Source organism: Gymnodraco acuticeps, unplaced genomic scaffold, assembly GCF_902827175.1.
Source record: "Gymnodraco acuticeps unplaced genomic scaffold, fGymAcu1.1, whole genome shotgun sequence".
Taxonomy (NCBI): Eukaryota; Metazoa; Chordata; class Actinopteri; order Perciformes; family Bathydraconidae; genus Gymnodraco; species Gymnodraco acuticeps.
The window spans coordinates 686,882-708,287 of NW_022990838.1; the positions used below are offsets into that span (position 1 = coordinate 686,882).

Sequence of the window (21,406 nt, forward strand, 5' to 3'; positions counted from 1 at the left end):
AGTGTAGAGTTGGTCTGGTGCCAAACACTTAAATGCTCAAGCTATCCTGTGCCTGTTTAAGGGAGAACCACTTTTCTAATAGATATCACAATAATGAATGTGCTTATTTTAATACATTAGAACAATACATCTGAAAATTGGATAAAGCCAGGCTCAACATTGATGTCTGTTTTGTTGACATAAGACTCAGGTTTTTACATAGGGAATTAAGGAGATCTTTTGTATCTCTCCATAAATCAGAGAAAAGGTGTAAACAACCAATTAAGAAAAACACTGGAATTATAGCCATGTTTTAAGGAAAAAAAGAGATATCAATCATGCTGAGAATGATATAAAAGTAAACCCCTCTGTAAAAACCTTCAGAACATGTCACTTTAAATATTGTTGTATGTAAGTGATACTGAAATGGAGGTTTATGTATTCCATACATTCTGCAAGACACTGCCTGTAAATAGAGTACAACAAAGATGAAACCTCCCCAGCTTATTACTTGTACTAAGATTATTTTTAATGTAACAAGTTTTATTAATTTGTATTTTTAAATATGGGAATGAGGAATTATCTGAGGATAACTTTATATGAATTTAGGAAATCTACAGACACAAATAGACAGTGACTTAAAACTGGTAAATGTGCAGCTAGTTTCAATGACTTTGTATACTGCAGTGTAGCTTGTGAATTTACTCCAGGTGTAATTTAAGTCTTGTGTAAGTGTTGATTGTATGTCAAATCATTAATCCAAATATGCAAAGTAACTAAAGGAATTCAATTAATGTAGTGGACTAAAAGTACACAATTCACCTTTGAATTGTTGTGGGGTACAAAGTAACATAAAATGGAAATACTCAAGTTAAGTACAAGTATCTAACCATTTTTACTTAAGTCCAGTACTTGAGTAAATGTACTTAGTTGCTTTCCACCTCTGGAAGGAAGAAATGTAATGGAAGCAAAACAGCTCAAACTCTCAAAATGGAGTCTGTTTGCCTGTATAGTGCCTTGGCCTAGCTGTGAAAAAGGAAGTTATAATAAGAAAGGAAATGGCATGACTGCAGATCTATACTGTAGCAGACGCTAGAAAGCATAATCTCTGCAACCACACAGTCACAGGACCACAGCAGCATGAACACACACACACACCCATGTCAGTGAAACTACTGGAGGCGCATAAGATACACAGGAAGCAAATCAGCGATTAAACAAAGGAAACTCGCTTACGAAAATATCATGCACCAACCTTACAAAGAAGAGTAGCATTTCAAAAGGGTAAGTTGTACATTTATGTTATTTTTTTAATTGAATTTGTTTAAGATCTTGATGGCTATTTCTTTCCAGCTAAGTGCCTCAGAGGATAACCCTAAAATGAATTTGAAAGACTATATGGCATATGCCACAGTTAAACTGCTCTCTAATGATCTCCTCATGAAACAAATGTGTTCCTGTCAGATAATACACGGGTACTCGCTGATTCCTTTGTGGTATTTTTTTGCTGTCTTGGCATGATGGTCAATAACAGATCCTTTTAAGCACTCAGGGCTGCAGTAATGTTCTCTGATATCCTCTGGGGGATGTCACCCTATCTCTGCCTCTTCCAGGCAGAGTCTTCCTGCTATCTCCCACCGCCTTTACAATAAACGGACATGTAAGAACAATAGAACTCACACATCCATGCAGGACAATGTTGTGTTTTTTACTTCAAGATCTATTTCTTTCTATAATCTGGTGCTGGAAGAATAACTTTTGGTGAGTAAATTGATGTGTTTATCAGTTTTAAATTACAAGATTTCTACTGGTCCTGAAGGACATTGTCAAACATCCCAGTCAGTGAAATAATCTTTGTTTGAACATATCTTACATTCTATTGTGATTTGTTAACACATATTTTGTACATTTGAACATACCGTGCAGACATTTAAAAACCTGCACCGCAGTGGTGTGGTTGATTTTATGAGGATATGGGAACTAATGGTATGGGAAGATGGACCTAATTTCACCACTGACTCAAATTGTGTCTCTTAATCTTTATTTATAATTGAACTGCTGAAGAATGATGAGGGTGGTGCATCTGCACACACAATGAACAACTCATATTTTGGCAATGTACATTTTTTTTTTATTTGTTCACAACTGGTACTGCTAAATGGCATTTGAGATCCATGGGAAATGGACTTTTCAAAGAATGAGACGGACAGCACACACTTCTCTGTTTTTCCATCAATTGTTTTACTTTAGTGCTATTCCTCTAGTGATGATCACAGTCATACGGAGATGCAATGAGTCACTAATTCCTCATTTCGTGACAGAAAAAAGGGAACAGAAAGCCATCAGGTTCCTGTTGCCCTTTGCTTGATTAAAAAACTATACATTTATTTATATCAGTTTGACTTATATTTTTTATTTAAATCACTTGCAAAATGTTGTTTTCAATAAACCCTACTGTACATAATTGATTATTCTGCAGCGAAGTGGCTACCAGATTAAGTGTTGTGAGTTATGTTCTCATGGAAATCTTCCTCTAAATACACTCCCTTGTTCCTCCCTGCGGCTGGAACATCACATGCCTAGAAATATGTCTGTGCCCTTAAAGGCTAGAAGGTGATTCCTGTGGTGAATTCAGACCCAGCTGATACTAACGCATAGTGACTCATGTTAAACATTAACATTAAACGCTTTGTCCCGCATGTTTACATCAGGGCTCTCTAATGCTTCTGGCTTGTGACACACTAGACAAAAACTAAGTGTGTGTGACCTATTGGCACAATTGCAAGGAGTACCAAGCACACACAATTCAACCATACCGAAAATAAAAAACATAATGAAATAAGTAAGTAGATAAAAAATATATATAAAGGGAGAAGGGTATTGTGATTGGGGTGAAATACCTATTTTCTTGGAACAATTTACAAACAATGTTAGTATGTCAATGTTAAGTCTATGTCTTATTCAAAAAGTATTCTCATACTCTGATGTAGGTACTGTATATTCTATGTCCATAATGTGTATACGTCATGAATTTTGTTTCGGTGTATTCGATGCTTTTTAAGTCAGAAACATACTCTAGGGTTTTCTCAACCTCTCCCCAAATAGGCATCCATTTTGGACATCTACAGAATGTGTGTAGTTTGCGAAGGGATAACACTTCCCACATTTACAAGATGTAATAAAATATCTCAAGCTCACTATGCCAGTCAATTCTCAGCAGCAATTTGATTACCATGGGAAGTCCATTACAATCGTCTGCTGATAGAATGCATTCAAATTATTTCCCCCAATGTTTATTTAACATTATGTTTCAACCATTTAAGGTGGTAGGGAATCAGATGAACTCCTTCACAAATGTATCTATAGCAGACAAATACTCATCCCTGGTTCTGATGGCTGTTGTCTGAATGATTCGCAGAGCAGGGGGTGGAGATGGAGAAGTCGGAGATGTTTGGCATCTCTTTGGAGACAGACAACAGGACGATGGAGGAGAAAGCGCGGCACAGAGCGGCGCATAAGGGCGGTTTCAGCAATGAGCCGCCCAAGGCTCCAATGGACACTGATTACCAGGAAGAGATGGAGATCCCCAAGCCTAAAATCAGAATGAATGCCAACTTTGACAAGTGAGCCTCACCATGCAAACATAAAGGGATTTTAACTCTCATTAAAAATGGTTCTGTGTATTATCAAGCCCAGAATTGATGATTAAGTTGGAGTTGCTTCACCTTTTGCCCCCAATGATGTTGTCTGTGACGTGTTATGTTGACAGAGAGATTCAAGGATTGGATCCCAGTGGACGCACAGACAACAGGTTTGGTATTGACAGGCTGTTTGAAGCGGTGGCCAGCAGGGACGTCCAAAAGCTGGACGGCCTGCATCAGTACCTGCATCAGAACAGGATGAAACTGTCCAACTCTCTGTGTGAGTGTCAGACCCATAATGCAACAGCTGTAGACATGTGTGTTACCTCCCTCAGGGGTTATTTTTTAGACAATGGACCCCTGGGCACAGACATGTAACAGGCCCCATCACCTTACCTATAGACTCTGTGGTTTTGTGTCTCCTTGTTGTCTTCTATTGATTTCATGTGCTTTTGTGCTTCATTTGTTTATTTTTTTGTGTCTCTTTGTGGTCATTTGTAGGCCTTTTGTGTCTTCTTATGGTCTTCTTGTCCTGATTTTAAGTCTCCTTGTGTTAGTTTTGTTTATTTATTTATTATTTTCTTTATTTCTTTCACAACGATAGACAAAAGTCTATCATTGTGGTGATTTTGTCTCTTGAATCATTTTGTGTCGCTTTGTGTCCCTTTGTTTTATTTTTGCCAGCATGTGTCTCTTTGACTGACATTGTGTAGTTGCAGGCCACTGGGCCCCTACACACTTAGGCCCCTGGCTCTGTGCCTAGGTTTGTCCAGATATCCGTCCATGATCTCCCTGTATGTGTGTTTACACCTGCAGATCAGTCTCACGGTAAAACGGCCCTCATGAAGGCTCTGCTGCACCTCATGGATGGCAAAAACGAGACGGTGGAGCTTTTGATCGACATTTCAGAGAAGATGAAAGACATTAATGAGTTTGTAAATGCGGCCTACACTAACATCTACTACGAAGGTAAACTGAAGCTGAATTGTTGAGAGAATTAACCCTCATGTCTTTCTTTGTGTTATTCCTCAAACCTAAACAATGTAAAGAGATTTGAATGGTATGACTCTTTTTATTCAGGTCAGACAGCTCTTCATATAGCCATTGAGAGGAGGAGTCTCTCCTATGTGGAGCTGCTGCTCAGTAAAGGAGCAGACATCCACGCCAAAGCCTGCGGAACTTTCTTCCAGCCACACGATGGCCCCAACTTCTACTTTGGTGAGTCCATGCTGCAGCAGGGCGCAGCCCCCTCCTCTGGAGCCTCCCACAAAGATAATCTACTGATGAGTCACACATCGCCACCTTTACTACTGAGTGAGAAACTTTCCATAGAGTCACAGCATCTCTGGACAATAACATGAAGAAATACATTTTCAATACGGTATTTCTTAGTTCCAATGTCATTTGTTCCCTGAAATCTTACATTTGAGCTGGGCTAGGGTCAATGTTCATTTATTACAAAAAAGGACAGCACAAAAAGATTGCCATTGTGACTGTCACATTTTGGAGCACAGCACCCAAGGCTCAGGTGCCTGAGCTCAGTGAGGTCATTACTAACTGATAAACTGGGTCAATGATATGGGCCTAGGAAAATATTTCCCCAACAAGCTCCATATTATCCATACTCCATGTCAGGGAATAATTTGCCCTGCATGTCCTCCTTCGCCCTCTGACGCAGATGCCCAGCCTTGGAAAGCCACTATCTCCCTTAAGGAGGGGCTGCCCTAGCATTTTGTTGTTGTTACCAGTTTATGACCAGGCAACTCTCGGTCAGAGATAGTTATTGTTGTGGGACACCTGGAACACATCCTTCTTGGGGTGTAGATGACCCCGAGCTATAACCGACAACTAAAGTTGATTCAGAGTCCTCAGCTGTTTAGTCTATCTATTGAATAATGTTGATTACCCTTACGCCATCACTTTGGCTCGACCAAAAATCACTTTTAAATGTGCTATATAAATAAAACTGGATTTGATTTGATTCCCCCACACATATTGGACCCACAATCTGCGTTTCTCTAACAGGCCTGAAATAGAGGGATATGAGGGATGTCTAAAATGCATGATCTGTTTGGTTTTTTGAGCAAAACACATCATAGACATGATATATATATCTGAGACCCATAATATATGCCTAAAAATAGCATAATAGGAGACCTTTAAGTAATTTTTACAACTGTTCAATTATTTTAAGTTTTGTGTGCAAAACTGCAATTAGGGTTTGAGGGAAACATTATTCAGAAAAGTTAAAAAGTCCAATATGAAGGAGGCCAGGGTGGATGGATGGGTCAAACTACTTTTTTTCTTACATATTTAAGCTACAGTTAAGGGAGTTAATTTACATCAGTAAATTCAATATAGTTAGGTAACTGTAATTTATATAAGATGGGTAGCTAACAAACACACTTATTAATGGGGGACTTTGGCTGCGAGGGAGCATGGTCGTCTTTCAACCAGAAGGTTAGGTTATGGGTTTGATCCCAGCCCGTGCAGTCAATGTGTCGATGTACTTGGATAATATACTTAACCCGGAGTTGCTCCAAGGGTGTATGAATGTTAGCTTCCTGAGAGCAAATGGTAGTGCTCTGTATGAATGGATTAATGACTCCTAGTGCGCTATGTAAAGCGCTTTAAGGGGTCGTACAGTCCTGATAAAGTGCTATATAATTTACCATTTAATCCAAAAAGACAACTTTCACAAGTGGCTTTGTAACCAGATGGTTTTTTTTACAATTCTCAACCTTCTTGCGACCTAATCCGTTGGCAAATATGTTTCACTCGAACTGTCTGGCATTAGTCTCAAAGCCCTGCTCTGCATGGCTGTTCTTGGATTGATTTGATGTAGACACAAGAATACATTGAGATTTAATCAATTATAGCACGCAGGGGAAAAAAGCTGTAACTTAACAGAGTGTCTTTGTGTGTTGTCCTCAGGTGAGCTGCCTCTGTCTCTGGCAGCCTGCACCAACCAGCCCGACGTGGTGGACTTCCTCATGAAGAGCGAGTACCAACGCGCTAATGCTGAGCTAACTGACTCTCATGGAAACACTGTGCTGCACGCCCTGGTGGTGGTGGCTGACAACTCTACCGATAACACAGAGTTTGTTACCAAAATGTATGACCGCATCCTCAAGACCAATGCCGAACTTCACCCCAAGTCGAAACTGGAGGACATCGAGAACAACAATGGGCTGACGCCTCTCAAAATGGCTGCCAAGACTGGCAAGATTGGGGTAAACATTTCCGCAGTGTCACTGTAGACATAGCAGCATAGCTAGCTGAGGCCCAGGGACAAGACTCCTAGCTTCTCCCAACAACCCAAGGAGTAAAGTTTGGCGGGCCCTGGGATGACTGGGTTCCCTAGACCAAAAGCCAATGATTACCAATGTTGTCATTTAATTTTGGATTATATCAGATAATAAGCTCTGTGGAAAATTGAGGTTTAGAATAGGCCTACTCACAAGTTTTCTTCACAAACTCTTTTATGATTTATGAAGCACTAGAAATAAAAAGCTAATGTTGGGGGATAAACAAATGAATTTAATATCACCACCATCATGTGCACCATATTTACTGACATGTTTAATGTCGAAGAACCTGTTAACTATACACTTTATCTAAGGAATTTTACCAAATAATAAAACGACCTTGACTTCAAAGTGCAAAAATGCTAACACATTTCAGTTGTTTAAGGATGTATTGATGATGCACATTGAAGTCTTCTTTCTTGCAGGCTAGGTTAGAGGGTCACAATTTCAGTCTCCATATTGTAGCCTACGACCTAGATAATTGTGATTGAACATTCTCAAAAATAAATTGGCTCTGACTTTACTTTAATTTGTCTGCAGATTTTTTCACACATCCTAAAACGGGAATTCCAAGAGAATAAAGCCAAACATCTGTCCCGTAAGTTCACAGAGTGGGTTTACGGGCCCGTCCAGAGCTCCTTGTACGACCTGGCCTCGGTGGACTCGTACCAGGAGAACTCAGTCTTGGATATTCTGGTGTACGGCAGTGACATTCCTGTGAGTCCCAGCATTATAAACCCAGTCTGTCAGTTGTTGTTCTGTACTCAAACATGTGACTCCTTTCAGAACCGCCACGAGATGCTCCAGATGGAGCCTCTGAGCCATCTGCTGGACGAGAAGTGGAAGAAGTTTGCTGGTCGAATGTTTTTCCTCAACCTCCTGGTCTACATCCTGTACCTGATCAACTTCACCCTTGTGGCCTACAACAAGAAATTTGGGCTGGTAAGCTGACTGCTACACATGGTTTTGACTGGTCTTTGTAGCCGATCTGAACTGAGGTTTCTGCTCTGCCCCACAGCCGCCATTTCACATCGAACACACCACTCTGGGTTACCTGTATGTTTCAGGCCAGCTAGTGACAGCGCTGGCAAACTGCTATTTCTTTGTCATAGGGGTAAGTAGGTGACTATGTGCTTTTAATTAAAATCACATCACAGTCTTCAATCTTTTAATAAAAAATCATACCTAAATCCCTAGGTCATGGACATGTATAGGAAACGGCCGAAGCTGCAGACGTTGCTGATTGATGGATATTATGAGATTCTTTTGTAAGTAGTAATGCTTAAAACGTTGGATGTTTTGCCACAGTACTGACTCACTAAAAGCGTGACCATTTGGTGAACTTGTATTTTTCCTAAATCAAACAAAAAAAACCTTGACTAGATTATCTCTATTTCTAACTGAGTGAGTCAGTGATTCTGGAGAAAGATTGTTGATATTTGAACTCAACACTCAAACAAACACCTCCCTCCAGATTTTACATACTTGCCTTTATAATGTACATCCATGGCTTTAGTCCTGTCCTGTGCACAATTATGAACCCCCATTGCTGATAACATGACACAAAACCTTTCTATTAAGGTCTGTTTTTGCGTACGTCTGAAAAGTATGTTTTTGGCTTTGACAATTGCATAAAATGTCTTATGCTAATGAAGCACTTGTTGTTCACGAGGGGCCACTGACGGACAGTCTCTAGATGAGTAAGGAGACAACACAATAAACAAAACAAAAACTGTCAATAAAAGAGGTTTTTCAAACATTGTAAACCACCCCAAACATGGAATGTCCTTGATTGTAAATGTTCTTAACTTAATAATGTATTTTAATTGTTAGATTTGAAAACCACAATGCTTTGCAGGATCACAGTGGTTTCTCTTGACAGTTTTTTTCAGGGCCTCCTGTTCCTGTTCACAGCCGGGCTGTATCTGTTGGGGATGGAGCAGTACCTCAGCGTAATGGTGGTGTGTCTCGCTCTCAGCTGGGTCAACATCCTCTACTTCTCCAGAGGCGACAGACACATGGGCATCTACAGCATCATGATACAGAAGGTAGTTCACACAGGACGCTCAGCACCACGGTGACCATCACAGTGAACCCTCCTTAAATCACTTTGCCCCTTTTTCTTTTTGTAGATAATCCTCTGTGATATGCTGCGCTTCCTCCTTGTCTACATTGTCTTCCTCTTTGGATTTTCAGCAGGTATTCCCCAAAATGCTTTTCAATCTGAAAATATAACTCATTTTACTCATTTATTTTTTATTGATTTGAAAAGTAGAAGGAGATAAATTACTTTCCTAAACAAATAAATATTTTGAGATAATAAAATGTTCTTTAACGGCAATGTCTATAACGAATTATAAACTTGATTATAATGCTTTGTAATCTGCTTTTGAGACTGTATAAGTGTAGTATTAACTACTCGTACATATTCACAATGCTTTATAACAATAATCATTACACATTATAAAGTATTTTATAACAACTTACATGGTAAAGTATAAATAAATACTAGTAACTTTTTTGGTTGTTTTGAGTGTCATAGTAATAATGCCCATAGTTGTATTAAAACATTATCTTTTTATAAGGTATTTAAATCACTTTTATAGGGTATTAAAATAAAACAGGTGATAATAGACATTATTTAATGATATTTTTCCTTAAAGAAAACAATGACCACTTACTGAGTTATACCCAGCTTGTAATTTGTTACCCTGCATAAACCTCAGGAAGCTGTGCTAAGTGGTCAAAGAACCCATTGACCACTTAGAGCAGTGGTTCCCAACCTGGGGGGGCGCTCCCCCCTTGATCGCAGGGCGCCAGGCCTCAGATGATTTGAGGCCAAATATCATATTTAGACTTTATATTTTATTTTGTATACATATAATTGTAAAAGGCCTTGTCTCTACATTACAATAAAATATAACAAATAATTGATTGATTCATTTGAATACAAATTCAAGTTAGTAGCTATTAAAGGCATACAAAGACAGAAATGTATAATTGTTTCTTTAATAGAAATGTTTCTTTAATAGAAATGTTTCTTCCGCCCGTAAAGTGTCCAAACCAGGCTTTTCTGGATAAGCGCATTTTTAAAACATAGTCATTGTCCATGCCGGTTTCAGTTGGATTATTTGTCACAGTTGCTCCGATCAGATCGGTCTCCTCCATTTTGTAGATTATTTACGACTTTTGAATCCACATAAACACAACAGCAAAATCCGGCTTACTTTGAGCATGTGTGTTAAACAGTTTAATCCCTTTGTGAATTGTTTCCACTTCCGCGCCTCCCTTTAATTTCTTCATACAGCGGGAATCCAAATGAATTAATCCTGAGTCCAATAACCATCAAAGTCACTCCAATAGTGCTCCTTAATTATGCTTTCATCCTCCTTTAACAAAATACTTCATATTCACCCAGTTTGTGAGAGTAGTTGTAGCATTTTTGAGACTTTTAAACTTTAATTACCGCTGTTGCACGCGCCCACGCCCCAAATGACTCCTGTTGGAAGTTGCGCCCCCCCCCAACCCCCTAGTATGTGCGGGGGGGGGCGCAACTTCCAACAGGAGTCATTTGGGGGGGCCCTTGGGAAAAAAGGTTGGGAACCCCTGACTTAGAGTAATGTATAATTACACTATAATGCATTAAAAGATAGATTATCAGTATCTTAAGACATTATAATACACTTGAATTTTGCAAAAAATGTGACTATCATTAAGTATTATTATCCTTTTTCCAATATGTGAGTTAAGGGCCTATAACTGTACATATACATTACTATAAGCACATTATTACACATCTAAAGCATATTTATAATGCAGTATAGACATTGGGCGTCATAGAAAGTGCTACCTAAGCTTGCATAGCTATTGTCACTATGCGATAATGGGAGGATGTGCTATTTGTAATCTGTTTCCCCTGTCCTATCACAGCGGTGGTCAGTCTGCTCATAGAGCCTGCGCAAAACACCACTGTGGTTGAGACGCCGGAAAAGGGGCGTTTGTATATTGCAGTTGCTCCTGATGATTGTGTAAAGCCCTCCTTCAAGAGCATCACCTTCACCATCCTGCAGCTCTTCAAGTTCACAATCGGCATGGGGGACATGGAATTCATCCAGGACCACAAGAGCAGTGAGGTCTTCTATGTGCTCCTTATCGGGTACATCATACTCACCTACATCCTGTTGCTCAACATGCTCATCGCCCTCATGAACTGCACCGTGGAGAAGACCACCAAGGAGAGCACAAGCATCTGGAAGCTACAGGTGAGGCGTGCAGGAGTGAGGTTGATCTGTTCCAGGTCTGTTCCAAGCAGCTAGGGTTTGATTAAGTGATTTCACTGTTTTTTTAGAGGGCCATCACCATCCTGGACATGGAGAAAAGGCTGTCTAGCTGTCTGAGGAAGAGGTTTCGCTGTGGGGTGGAGAAGAACCTCAGGACTACTCTTGGAGACGACCGTCGCCGGTGTTTCAGGTTGGTTAATCTCGGTTCAGTGACAGCACAATCTGTTACTGATATCAAGAGGCTCCATCAAAAGCTGCATCTGAATCTTGGATGAAATTACACACACAGACTTCCATAATTAATGTCCTTGCACCATCACATTTGGTAATATGCACAACTAAAATACAGGTATAGCTAGCTGATATCTGGGCCCCGACTTCTTTGCCACTTCTTCTGATTAGCATTTTTCACAAGTGGCCAGGTAACAAGCTAGCTTTAAGCTAATAAAAAACTAAATAAATCAGTAGAAAGCTGTTGGGTTCCCAGAATGCATTTCAGCCCAATGCATTCTGCCCCTTCTGCTCTCCACACTGACTGTTGAACCGCATTCAACCAAAGCCTGTTGAAAACGATTGGTCATTACAACTCCGATTTCAAACACAAACCAGAATTCTTCCAAAATATTGTTTAATAGAAATGATGCATTATGCAGATATTTTTTATAGAGATCACTTGAGTCTAAATGGAAATATCTGAATCATTTGATGTATTACCACATTTGGTTTGGGTATTAATCTTCCCCTCAGGATGAATTGTGATAACAGAATCATAAACTTTTCATCCAGCACTGCTAAAAATGAAAATATTTTGCCCAAATACTTTGGTTTGTATCCTAATATCTGCTAAACTAATGGAATTCTCTTCACTGCATGCTAACATGCTAAACTAAGATGGAGAACACATTACAACTGCTAAAACTCTGAAAGTTATCATTGTCCTTGTGATCAGGCTAACACGCTAAATGCTAACATTCAAACTAAAGAGGTACTAGTTGGTTTCTGGGTCTGTGGGCAAAATATAGTGAAGCGAACCTATGAAACTGTCAGGAAACAGGCTCAGTGCACAGGGCTCCTAAGCACAGTAAGCCAGGGCTGAAGAAAGAGATGCTTGCTTGGTTTCTCAATGTTGTATAAATTCCCAGTAGTTAAAAATGACAAGCAGATTTGATCGGCTATACGTCTACTGATCAGTAGTGGTCCCCTACTGTGTCCAGCTGTGCTGAATTAGACACTAGATCTGCAGATGTATGCATAAGGTGAGTCTTAGAGGTTTGTATAGGCAGGTTTCAAGTTGATATGAAGGATACTTTGAGAGGTTTAAGACAGAAGTTTTCAGACATGTTTTGCTATAATGGCCAGCTGTTCGACTTTGTTTTGAGACTATTATATTACAAAGTCAAACCTCAAATGTTTACATTCAGGAGGTTCTCTATACCACAACTGTTCTGCATCCTCAAGCTGATCCTTAACAGTGATAGAACACAAGGTGTAGCAAGCTATGATAATAAAGAAGATACAAAAGCTGTAGGCTGGAAGATTCAACAAAAGATGCAGCTATGTGAGCACCATCGATTGATGCACAGCACACTGGGCCCTTCACTAATTTGCCTTCTCTGACAGCTGATTGATGCATCGCACAGCATACAGTAATTGGAGCATGTGTCCTCTTGTCATCTCAGAGTGGAGGAAGTCAACTGGAACAAATGGAACAGCAACCTGGGCAAAATCAATGAGGATCCGGGGTGCTGGGATCGCGCCCAGCAGCCTGCAGCACACAGAGGTGCAGAAACATGAACGCAGTAAATGTTTTTTTTTAGTATTTCTCTGTGACAGGAAAGTCATGTGTGAACATATCCTTCTTTATCCACAGGGAGGAGCTGGAGAGGCTTTTTCACAGAGGGCAGTCGGCAGCAGGCATATCAGTCCTCAGAGATGAATCTTCTGAACCCCCCATCAGTCTAAAGACACACCAGAGAGCTTCACACTGGCTGCCCGGACATCAAGGCATTTACATTTAAAGACAGCAAAGAAATGTAACTGTCAAATGTGTGAATTGCCTCTCTGACTGACTGATACTCCCCTGTCAGCCTGATATTAAATGTAGCCTTGGTGGCATTATTTCACTGAGATGGAGATATTGTAGATATGTGTTCACCTGACTGACACAACAGTGTAAAATAGGACAAATGATCAAAGATGCCTAATTGCCAAATCATACATTTGCCGTACATTTAATCCAAAGGCTTTTGCACACGCTGTTTCCACCACCACCTGAGCAGGATGCACATCCTCTCAGCACAAAGGCCAGAACCTGCCTGTGACACAGCTCCCAATCCTTCATGGAGTAATACTGATTACGAAAGGTGCTGATCTCGCCCCCCCCCCTGCAGTGTGCCCTTTATACAAGTCCCATTTTCATCACAGCTAGACAAGCTAAATCTACTGCAGCCAGATAGTCCTGTGGATTTCACAGCGTGCCTAGTCTACTCTACTTCCTGTTTCTATTTGGAGAGAAACCTTTTCTCTCCAGACAGCAGTTTGAGACAGTAATCCATGCCTTTGTCACCACCCGGCTGGACTACTGTAACTCTCTCTACATGGGGGTCAGTGGGTCCTCCCTCGCACGACTGCAGCGGGTGCAAAATGCTGCAGCAAGGCTCTTAACTGGCACACGGAAGTATGACCACATTTCCCCTGTTTTAGCTTCTCTCCACTGGCTGCCAATTTATTTTAGGATCCATTTTAAAATGATTTTATTTACTTTTAAATCCCTAAATGGCATGACCCCACCATACCTTGCTGAGCTGCTACAGCATTACACGCCGAACCGCCCTCTCAGGTCAGCGGACCAACTGCTCCTGAATGTGCCTAAAACCAGGTCAAAGCTCAGAGGGGATCGTTGCTTCTCTGTAGCGGCTCCCAAACTGTGGAACGCTCTGCCCCTGGAGATCAGACAGGCCTCCACACTGCCTGCTTTTAAATCGCTTCTTAAAACCCACCTCTTCTCTTTAGCGTTTTAATATTTGGCGTTTCAACATCTTTCAGAGTGTTGCTTTTTTGCATTTAAATTGTTTTTTGTTTTTACTTGTACTTGTTTTATGGTGTGTGAGCTGTGTTACTTTTTTGTATGCTTTGTTTTATCTATTTGCCTGTACAGCACTTTGGTCTGGAGGTTTAAAGTGCTTTATAAATAAAGTTGTATTGTATTGTATTTGTCAGAGGCAGGAAAGCAGAGCAATTGGTGCAACAGTCGTCATCTTTGGCACTAGCGGCCTCAGTTACAAATGAAAGGTGGTTTAGGCGGCCTTTTCAGTTGGCACACATCTGTAAGAAACCTATATGAGACGACTAAGAAACCACAACCTGTCCAAAGTGTTTTAAACTGCGTTTGTTTCGAGCTAAAGTAAGCATACAACTTGATCAAAGAAAAATGTATTATAATGTATGAGTTGTGTGAGAGTTTGTAAATGGATGTTTTTAGTTAGTTTTGCAGTTGTTTTGGACCCCCATTTACTTACATTAGTCAACACATTCCTCGGTTACTTCTCCGTTATTTCTTCATACACTCAAGGAGGCACAGGGTAATAAATGTATATAAATATGATCATTTGTGGAGGAAATATTCCTTTAAGAGCCCTTTTTTGCTATTAGCTCATGAAGAATGAAGTGAGAATGAGAAGAAATGCACAACCGTGTTCAGTGTGAGTGTTGCAGATGATCCAAACCAAATTTCAGACTCAGTTCAAAGCATAAATTAGAACTTTATTTTATTATTACAATATTACAAAAAAGTAGCACAACTCTCACTCTCTTGCCTCTCATCTGTCGTACAGAATGACACAAAAGAAAGGCTTGTGGACCTTCTTCCATTTCACAGCAATAGTACAAGAAACAAAAGAAGAAAATGAAATTTAAATAACAAGCAAATCAAGTATTATAAATAGTCACAACTGCAAACTGAAGCTTGGAAACTTGGAAAAAAATGGTTACAGCTCAGTAACTAGACATTGCTAAAATATATAATTACAAAATATTACTCCTTTTCTTGCTCTCCATAATAAAGAATCTCTAAAGGAATTTCTCTGTCGAGTCAACAAAACTTCAATAAAATAAAAAGACCAGAAAGAAACCAATAAATTGCTGTTTCTGTGTATCCTTAGCATCTTCTTTCTCCTTATTATTTGGGGTTTTTCATTAAAACCATGCTCATTTTCAAGGGAAGTCCAAGGACCAAACACTTAAGGCTTTTTAAGGGCTGTTAGGGAGTTAGGTGAACAAAACATGGGCGTCATTGTGTTTATGCACACACACTCTTACACACTCACCCTTAACTCATCAGCAGGCGACATTCACACACAATCGTTAAACTTTAGAGTTACAGTAGTCTAGTAGGTAAGCCAGTGTACAATAAAATAAACAATGCATTTGCTGTTTCACTTTAAACTTATAAGTCCTTTTTGTTTTCCTCCAAGTGATCTTGCAAGTGATCAATTTGGTCTAATTTCGAGCAGACTTCACATCAGAATCAGTAGCAACCACACATAACTTAAATCACTCAAGTTCCCACTGTCAGGATCAAAACTCTTACGAGGCTCGTTTCTAAACAACATTAGGAACACTTTTATTCATTCTACTCCAGAGTTTTGTCCTCGTAACCAACCAACCTACCAACCTTCAATAACTGCAAAACAAATAATCTCAACATTCAAGTAATACATTTTTCATGGTTACAAAAAGGAAACAAACACATAAATGTCACATCTTCATAACAGTGTGTCCTTGTTAACATGACTTTGGCCATTTTAAGGTTAATCTTTCATTACTTTTTTCTGCACTTAACATTTCACAATCTCGTTGCCAAACCTTCCTGGCATTGACAAAAAGTTTTTAGTTTTTAAACACCTGAATTCATTGCAGCATTTTCAGCAGGACAGAGCAATGCCTATTCAACGCATCTGCTCCCAGCTGGAGCTTGACTATGTACAAACAACCTGATTACATGCTTCCTTAACTGACACAGAGGAATAGATCTTCAATAGTCCTACTATACAAATAAATAATTACAGTTAAAAGCAAAATAAAACAATGTGTACATGTGCATGAGCTTTTATTCGTGTGTGGTGGTGTTGCACTGATTATTACTCTCTTTTGCCCTCAAATGATTGCGTTTAATCTTTAAATTCTGATGAGATCGGAGCGTTAACACCAAATCAAAAGGTAGTGAAACTAGTCTGAGCCAACAATTCCTGACATAACCCTGTTAAAAAAAACATCCATTATTAGACGTAGCAGGGATCCATCTGTTTTTTCTTTTCTTACATGCATAAGAAAACATAACTGAAAGGTCTGAAATAGAAATAACGCAGGGTTTGTTTAGACCCAGGCACACAGATAGTAAAATAGAGGAAGGAGGGAATGACACACACAGTATACACATGAAAAAGTTCCTTAAAGTGCCAGGTAAAAGCACTCATTAACAAAAATAAAAGTAGCAATTGATCACTTGCAAGATTTATAAAAGAAAACGGGGAAAAAACCTGTATTAATTTACCCTCTTTAAGCGGTTTAAGTTATCAATGTATTCATGTGTTTCCTTTCTTAAGACTTAACAAAGGGGGTTTGATAACTGTAGTGTAGATAAGGCCATAGCTTATCTGTACCCTGGGTGCTGGATGAGAGCGGTTCTGCCGTCCCCGACCTCTGGATCTGCCCTGCTCAGAGGAGGCCTGTGCATCTTGCCCATCAGCCCTAGATTCTGATCGCGGAAGTAGGGCGTCTGGAAGTCCCCACCCAAGTAATCTGCTGTTTGCATCAGATTACACTGGGCGGAGGAAGAGGAGGAGCTCGTTCCTAGCATGTAATGGGGAGCCCCAGGGGGCCCACAGTCTAGCGTGGTGCAGCCCCCAGGGCCCGCACCGTGGAATGGCATGGCTATGTCCTGAGACCCGGAGCTGTCACTGTTGGGTGTAGGTAGGATGCTGCTGTTCCAAAGGTGGGACTGGAAGTAGTGGCCGTTAGTGTAGTGGGCCATGTGGCCGGGCATTCCGTTGTTGTTGACGGGTGGAGAGGGCGTTGGCCTCTCTATGGGAGGTTTCAGAGTGTAAGGCTGGCCCACACACACCTCTGCCGGGTAGCCCATGCCCTTAAAATGGAAGGCGGGGTCCCTGGAAGGCTGCTTGCAGAGGTGGCTCCCACCGTTCTGCATGTGGGGAACGTGAGCCAACTGGTGCTGATTCCAAGAGAGCATCTTCTGCTGCAGCTGCGCGTTGTGTTGGAGCTGCTGCTGTTGTTGATGCAGATGCTGCAGGTGGTGGTGCTGCTGCTGCTGCTGCTGCTGCTGCTGCTGCTGCTGCTGCTGTTGCTGCTGCTGCTGCTGCTGCTGCTGCTGCTGCTGCTGCTGCTGCTTGAGATCATTGTGGTTGGAAGGCAAGTGGTTCATAACAGCCATGCTGTGTTGGGGGTGGGCTCCCATTGGCCCTGTGGCTTTCTCTTGAGGACAGATAATGCAGTTATGTTGGGGATAACCAGGGGTGGCGGGGTTGCTGTGCATGGACACCCTGGAGCAGGCGCTGATGAGCAGGTTGCGATTGATGGGGCTAGGGTTAGCGATCTGACCCTCGCACATGGAGGTGACCTCCACGCCCTGGGCCCGAGCTTGGCAGAACTGGTTGATCTGATGAACGATGTGGCTCAGATCGGCCTGGTGGTCCTGGTGCAGCCCGGCGGCCATGGAGAGTGGAATGGTTGAGGTAGAGACGGTAACATTAGGCGGTGCGTCGCCATCTGGCAGCTGTCTGCCCCCCTGCAGGCCGGGGGCCGGCTGCTGCTGGAGGTGCTGCTGCTGCTGCTGAAGCATGACGCCAGGGGGCCCCTGTGGGTGGCCGAGGGCCGGGTGCTGAGACAGAGTTTGGAGTCTGGGTGGGCCCTGAGGGTGCTGGGCCATGGGGGGAGGGTGTCTGAGGCTCTGGTTGTGACCCTGCTGCGGAGGGATGGGCATCTGTAGAGTCTGAGGTGGGTCCTGTTGAAGGGGTAAGCTCTGCTGGAGTCGGGTGAGGTTCGGTAGAGCCTGGTGGTGGTTTAAAGTGCTGGTCGAAGCCACTTGGTAGGGTCCGGTGTGGGGGTTCATGACGACTTCAGTGTGCAAGCGAGCCCTGCTGCCGTCAAAATCTTTGAGGATGCCTTTGACCGTGGGCCCCTTGATGACGGCAAGGAGGCCAGCCTTGGCCTGAGAGGAGGTGTAGGGGCTGTAGCGCTGGCCCGACGTGTCCAGCCCGTTGACTGTACGCCGCACGTGGTTCCGCTGGGGGACCTTCACGCTGTTGGGGAAGATCTTGATGGTGAGGGGGTTGTTGGCAACCTTCTTAGCAAATGCATCCAATTCTGCAGGGGTTGGAAACGGAGCCGATCGCATCCTTTGTGTGGTGTCCCCTGTGGTGAGGACAGAATGGGTCAGAGGGGAAGACAGAGACAGAATAGGGAGGGAAAAAAAGAGAGAGAAAAGCACAATGAGAAAGACAACTTAATCCAGGTGGATATGGCACAAAAGAGCACAGCAGCTGTAATCTGAGCAGCCCAGAGGAACCTGATTTAGACAGCGCTCTTATATTCCATACCTAACTGTTATTCTACCAAAGACCATCACATCTTCCAGAGGACAAAGAGATATTTCCAATCTCATTCTCAGCTGAATTATTGTGGCCGACACATAGCCAGTCTAAAATCCAATTGTGTGGTGGCGTCTGAGGTCAGGAGCTTTTAGTGGCCTTAATTCACGCAGCATCCGGGGCGAACAATAAGTGTGCGTCTGAGGTTGGGGTGGGGGTCTACGCTGCTTGCTACTGAATCACAAACTAAACAAAGAATGAGTGAAGGCAGTGATGGTCCCCCGTGGATGCTGCAGGGAGCGGGGAAGAGAAAAAGATTGACGCAGAGAGCAGAGCTCCATGACAGCAGACAAGTAATCAGACACAGCAGCAGCGTCTCTGATCAGCAGGAACACCTCCCAGGCCTCCGCTCGCAGACATTTGTTACACCTGCTAAGCACCATGGCTAAATTTAACAATGCCGATGTGACACTGTGAACACGGTTATGTGTTTGTGCATGTGTTAGTTTCATATATGGGCCCATTTGAAAATGTGCGACAGGATCATGCAGGTGTGGCTGATCGTGTCTAACGGGCGTGATTGCAATTTCCGATCTGCTCACTTACACTTTCTTCACTCAACACAATAAAAGTCAGTGATAACAGTTTCAGAGAATGACAGGCTCTCACTGTCCCCATCACCTCAGCAGTACCAGTCTGACCTACTTACACTACAGCTCTCAGACTGATGGACACAAGTGGAGCTGATCTGTGAGAAGGATCTGACTGGTTACTGAGCTACTTTAATTATTTATGAGCAGGGGACTTCAGTTTAAAAAATATGTCACCATTACAGCATGCAGACTGCTTCTCTCTGTTGTCGAGTGAGCTGTAATTTGAAATGTCTGAATTGCTGGCAGAGCTCTGTGGTTTCATGCGGCGGTGCCCGTTACGCTCAGTCTCACAGCAGGCAGGCTGGAGTCGAGGGATGAGGCATGGAGCTGAACTGCGAGCTCTGACACGGCTGCACCACGAGTTTGTGCCAAGCGGCTAATTAATTCCTGCTTTATTTGTGAACAGGAAACAATGGGCGGCGATGTGCGGGGGCCGGGATGGGGCGGCACACAGGGGGCCGCTGTGACCGAGTGCTCAGCCTGCTGATGGCAGCCTCATTAATGCAGGGGTCTGGGCCAAGGAGCTGGAGCTCGACACCCGCCATCACCGCGGCCTAATGTCTGCCACTGAATAAATGCCACGGTAAGCAAAGGCAGATAAATGAACACAGGCTCACAGACATGCTGAGGATGGGCTTCAGCTGTCAAACACAGGTAGTGATTAATGGCCTTGTTGGAAATGATGGGTTGTACAGTAACATAGAAGCAAACTGAATAAATACAAAGGCACACAGTATTATACATAATTTATGTTATGCATACAAAATGTACCTATTTCTATGGAGGACAAAAGCTGCAAAAAAAAAACAGACCTTATATAAATGAATATGCCTTATAATATATAATGTGACAAATTGCTCTGTTTTTATTTGCTTCGTTTTTCATTTACAATTTGTCTTATATTTTCTATATATTTATTTGCATGTTCTTTATTTAAAAAAAAACATCTTACATTTGTTATGCGTTGCATGCATTTCTTTATTAATTATGTATATTCTTTCTCTTTGTATTACACTTAATCATTTCTTAGTCATTGCTATGCAAATGAGGGGCTTTAATTAAAAGTCTATCATTGGATCCATCTATTGGTTGATCAGCATCAGAGTGCATAGATCCAAACAGCTAGGTTCATACATATGCTTCCTTATTTAAATATTTTTGATACATTTAGGCATATTCATTTATTTTGGCAGCTTCTGTCCTCCATAGTTGCTATCAGTATCCAGAGTATATCTAGAGCCTGAGAGATTCTGTCACAGCCTCCTCTGCAACTGTTGTCAAAACCTCATGTCTATGTAGCTTAAGACAGGGTTGCAAGTAGGTGGGAAGAGAGTACCATCAGCTGTTGCAATGAATTAAACATATTTGTTCACTTCATGGGGATAAGACTCCTTTGGATGAAAACCAAGATTGTGGAACACAGGAACTAAAAATGTAACATCATATATCAGGGAACCACTCTGTTTTCCGAGATGAGAAGTCAAGTTGGATAAAAATGTATTTACAGCAAGGAAAGGTGAAGGGAGATGCAAACAGTCTCACTCAAAGAGCTTCAACAGAGACATCAACGTTTGGTTTCTAATCTACTGTGTGTTAGACTGTAACTTAAGTCTAATGCTGTACCAAATATCCTTGTTGTCATATTTTATAGCGTCATCCCCCTTAAAACATGTTGGAAGAATAGATTGTTTGTTATTGTGTTATGTCATTTAGGTGCTGTTAAATGCCCAAGTGCCTCCATTTTTTTGCAGCAAGAGGTAGAGCAAGCTATTTTTTGACTACTTTGAAAATGCTGTTTTTTCTCAACATTTTATTTTTAGACTCTTGGACATTGAGTTAATGGAAATGTTTAAATGACACAAGTCAAAATTACCCGAACACCGATGAAATCTAATGACACAAAGTATACAATACTAACAATATAAGTGTAACCTTATCTTT

General features: G+C 41.7%; 2 protein-coding genes across 10 annotated transcripts in view; one reads left to right on the top strand and one right to left on the bottom strand.

The window, feature by feature from the left end:
• Positions 1-579: 579 nt before the first annotated feature.
• Positions 580-14,812, top strand: trpv1 (transient receptor potential cation channel, subfamily V, member 1). Of its 6 annotated transcripts, XM_034233067.1 has the most exons (17): positions 580-1,263; positions 1,698-1,740; positions 3,398-3,602; positions 3,749-3,900; positions 4,437-4,589; positions 4,701-4,838; positions 6,555-6,853; positions 7,469-7,645; positions 7,715-7,870; positions 7,947-8,042; positions 8,126-8,196; positions 8,811-8,976; positions 9,061-9,127; positions 10,859-11,190; positions 11,277-11,398; positions 12,888-12,988; positions 13,079-14,812. In XM_034233067.1, exons 3-17 carry the CDS (start codon positions 3,412-3,414, stop codon positions 13,168-13,170), a joined length of 2,313 nt encoding a protein of 770 aa, XP_034088958.1. In that variant the 5' UTR covers positions 580-1,263; positions 1,698-1,740; positions 3,398-3,411; the 3' UTR covers positions 13,171-14,812. The 6 variants fall into 6 exon arrangements, with proteins under 6 accessions (XP_034088958.1, XP_034088954.1, XP_034088957.1 ...); XM_034233063.1 differs by lacking the exon at positions 1,698-1,740; XM_034233066.1 differs by lacking the exon at positions 1,698-1,740 and having other exon boundaries at positions 3,403-3,602.
• A 137-nt stretch (positions 14,813-14,949) lies between these two features.
• Positions 14,950-21,406, bottom strand: part of fam222ba (family with sequence similarity 222 member Ba) — a 31,703-nt gene continuing 25,246 nt past the window's right edge. For all 4 annotated transcript variants that reach the window (XM_034233069.1, XM_034233070.1, XM_034233072.1 and 1 more), the window contains one exon: positions 14,950-18,636. In XM_034233069.1, coding sequence (XP_034088960.1) covers positions 16,859-18,636 — 1,778 coding nt within the window. In that variant the 3' untranslated portion in view covers positions 14,950-16,858. The remainder of the gene's footprint in view (positions 18,637-21,406) is intronic.

Bases quoted from the DNA above. Each gene is read 5' to 3' on its own strand.
- trpv1 (XM_034233067.1), top strand. From the start codon at position 3,412: ATGGAGAAGTCGGAGATGTTTGGCATCTCTTTGGAGACAGACAACAGG. The intron at 7,646-7,714 runs GTGAGTCCCAGC...GACTCCTTTCAG, and splicing joins TGTACGGCAGTGACATTCCT to AACCGCCACGAGATGCTCCA. The intron at 8,197-8,810 runs GTAAGTAGTAAT...TTCTCTTGACAG, and splicing joins GGATATTATGAGATTCTTTT to TTTTTTTCAGGGCCTCCTGT.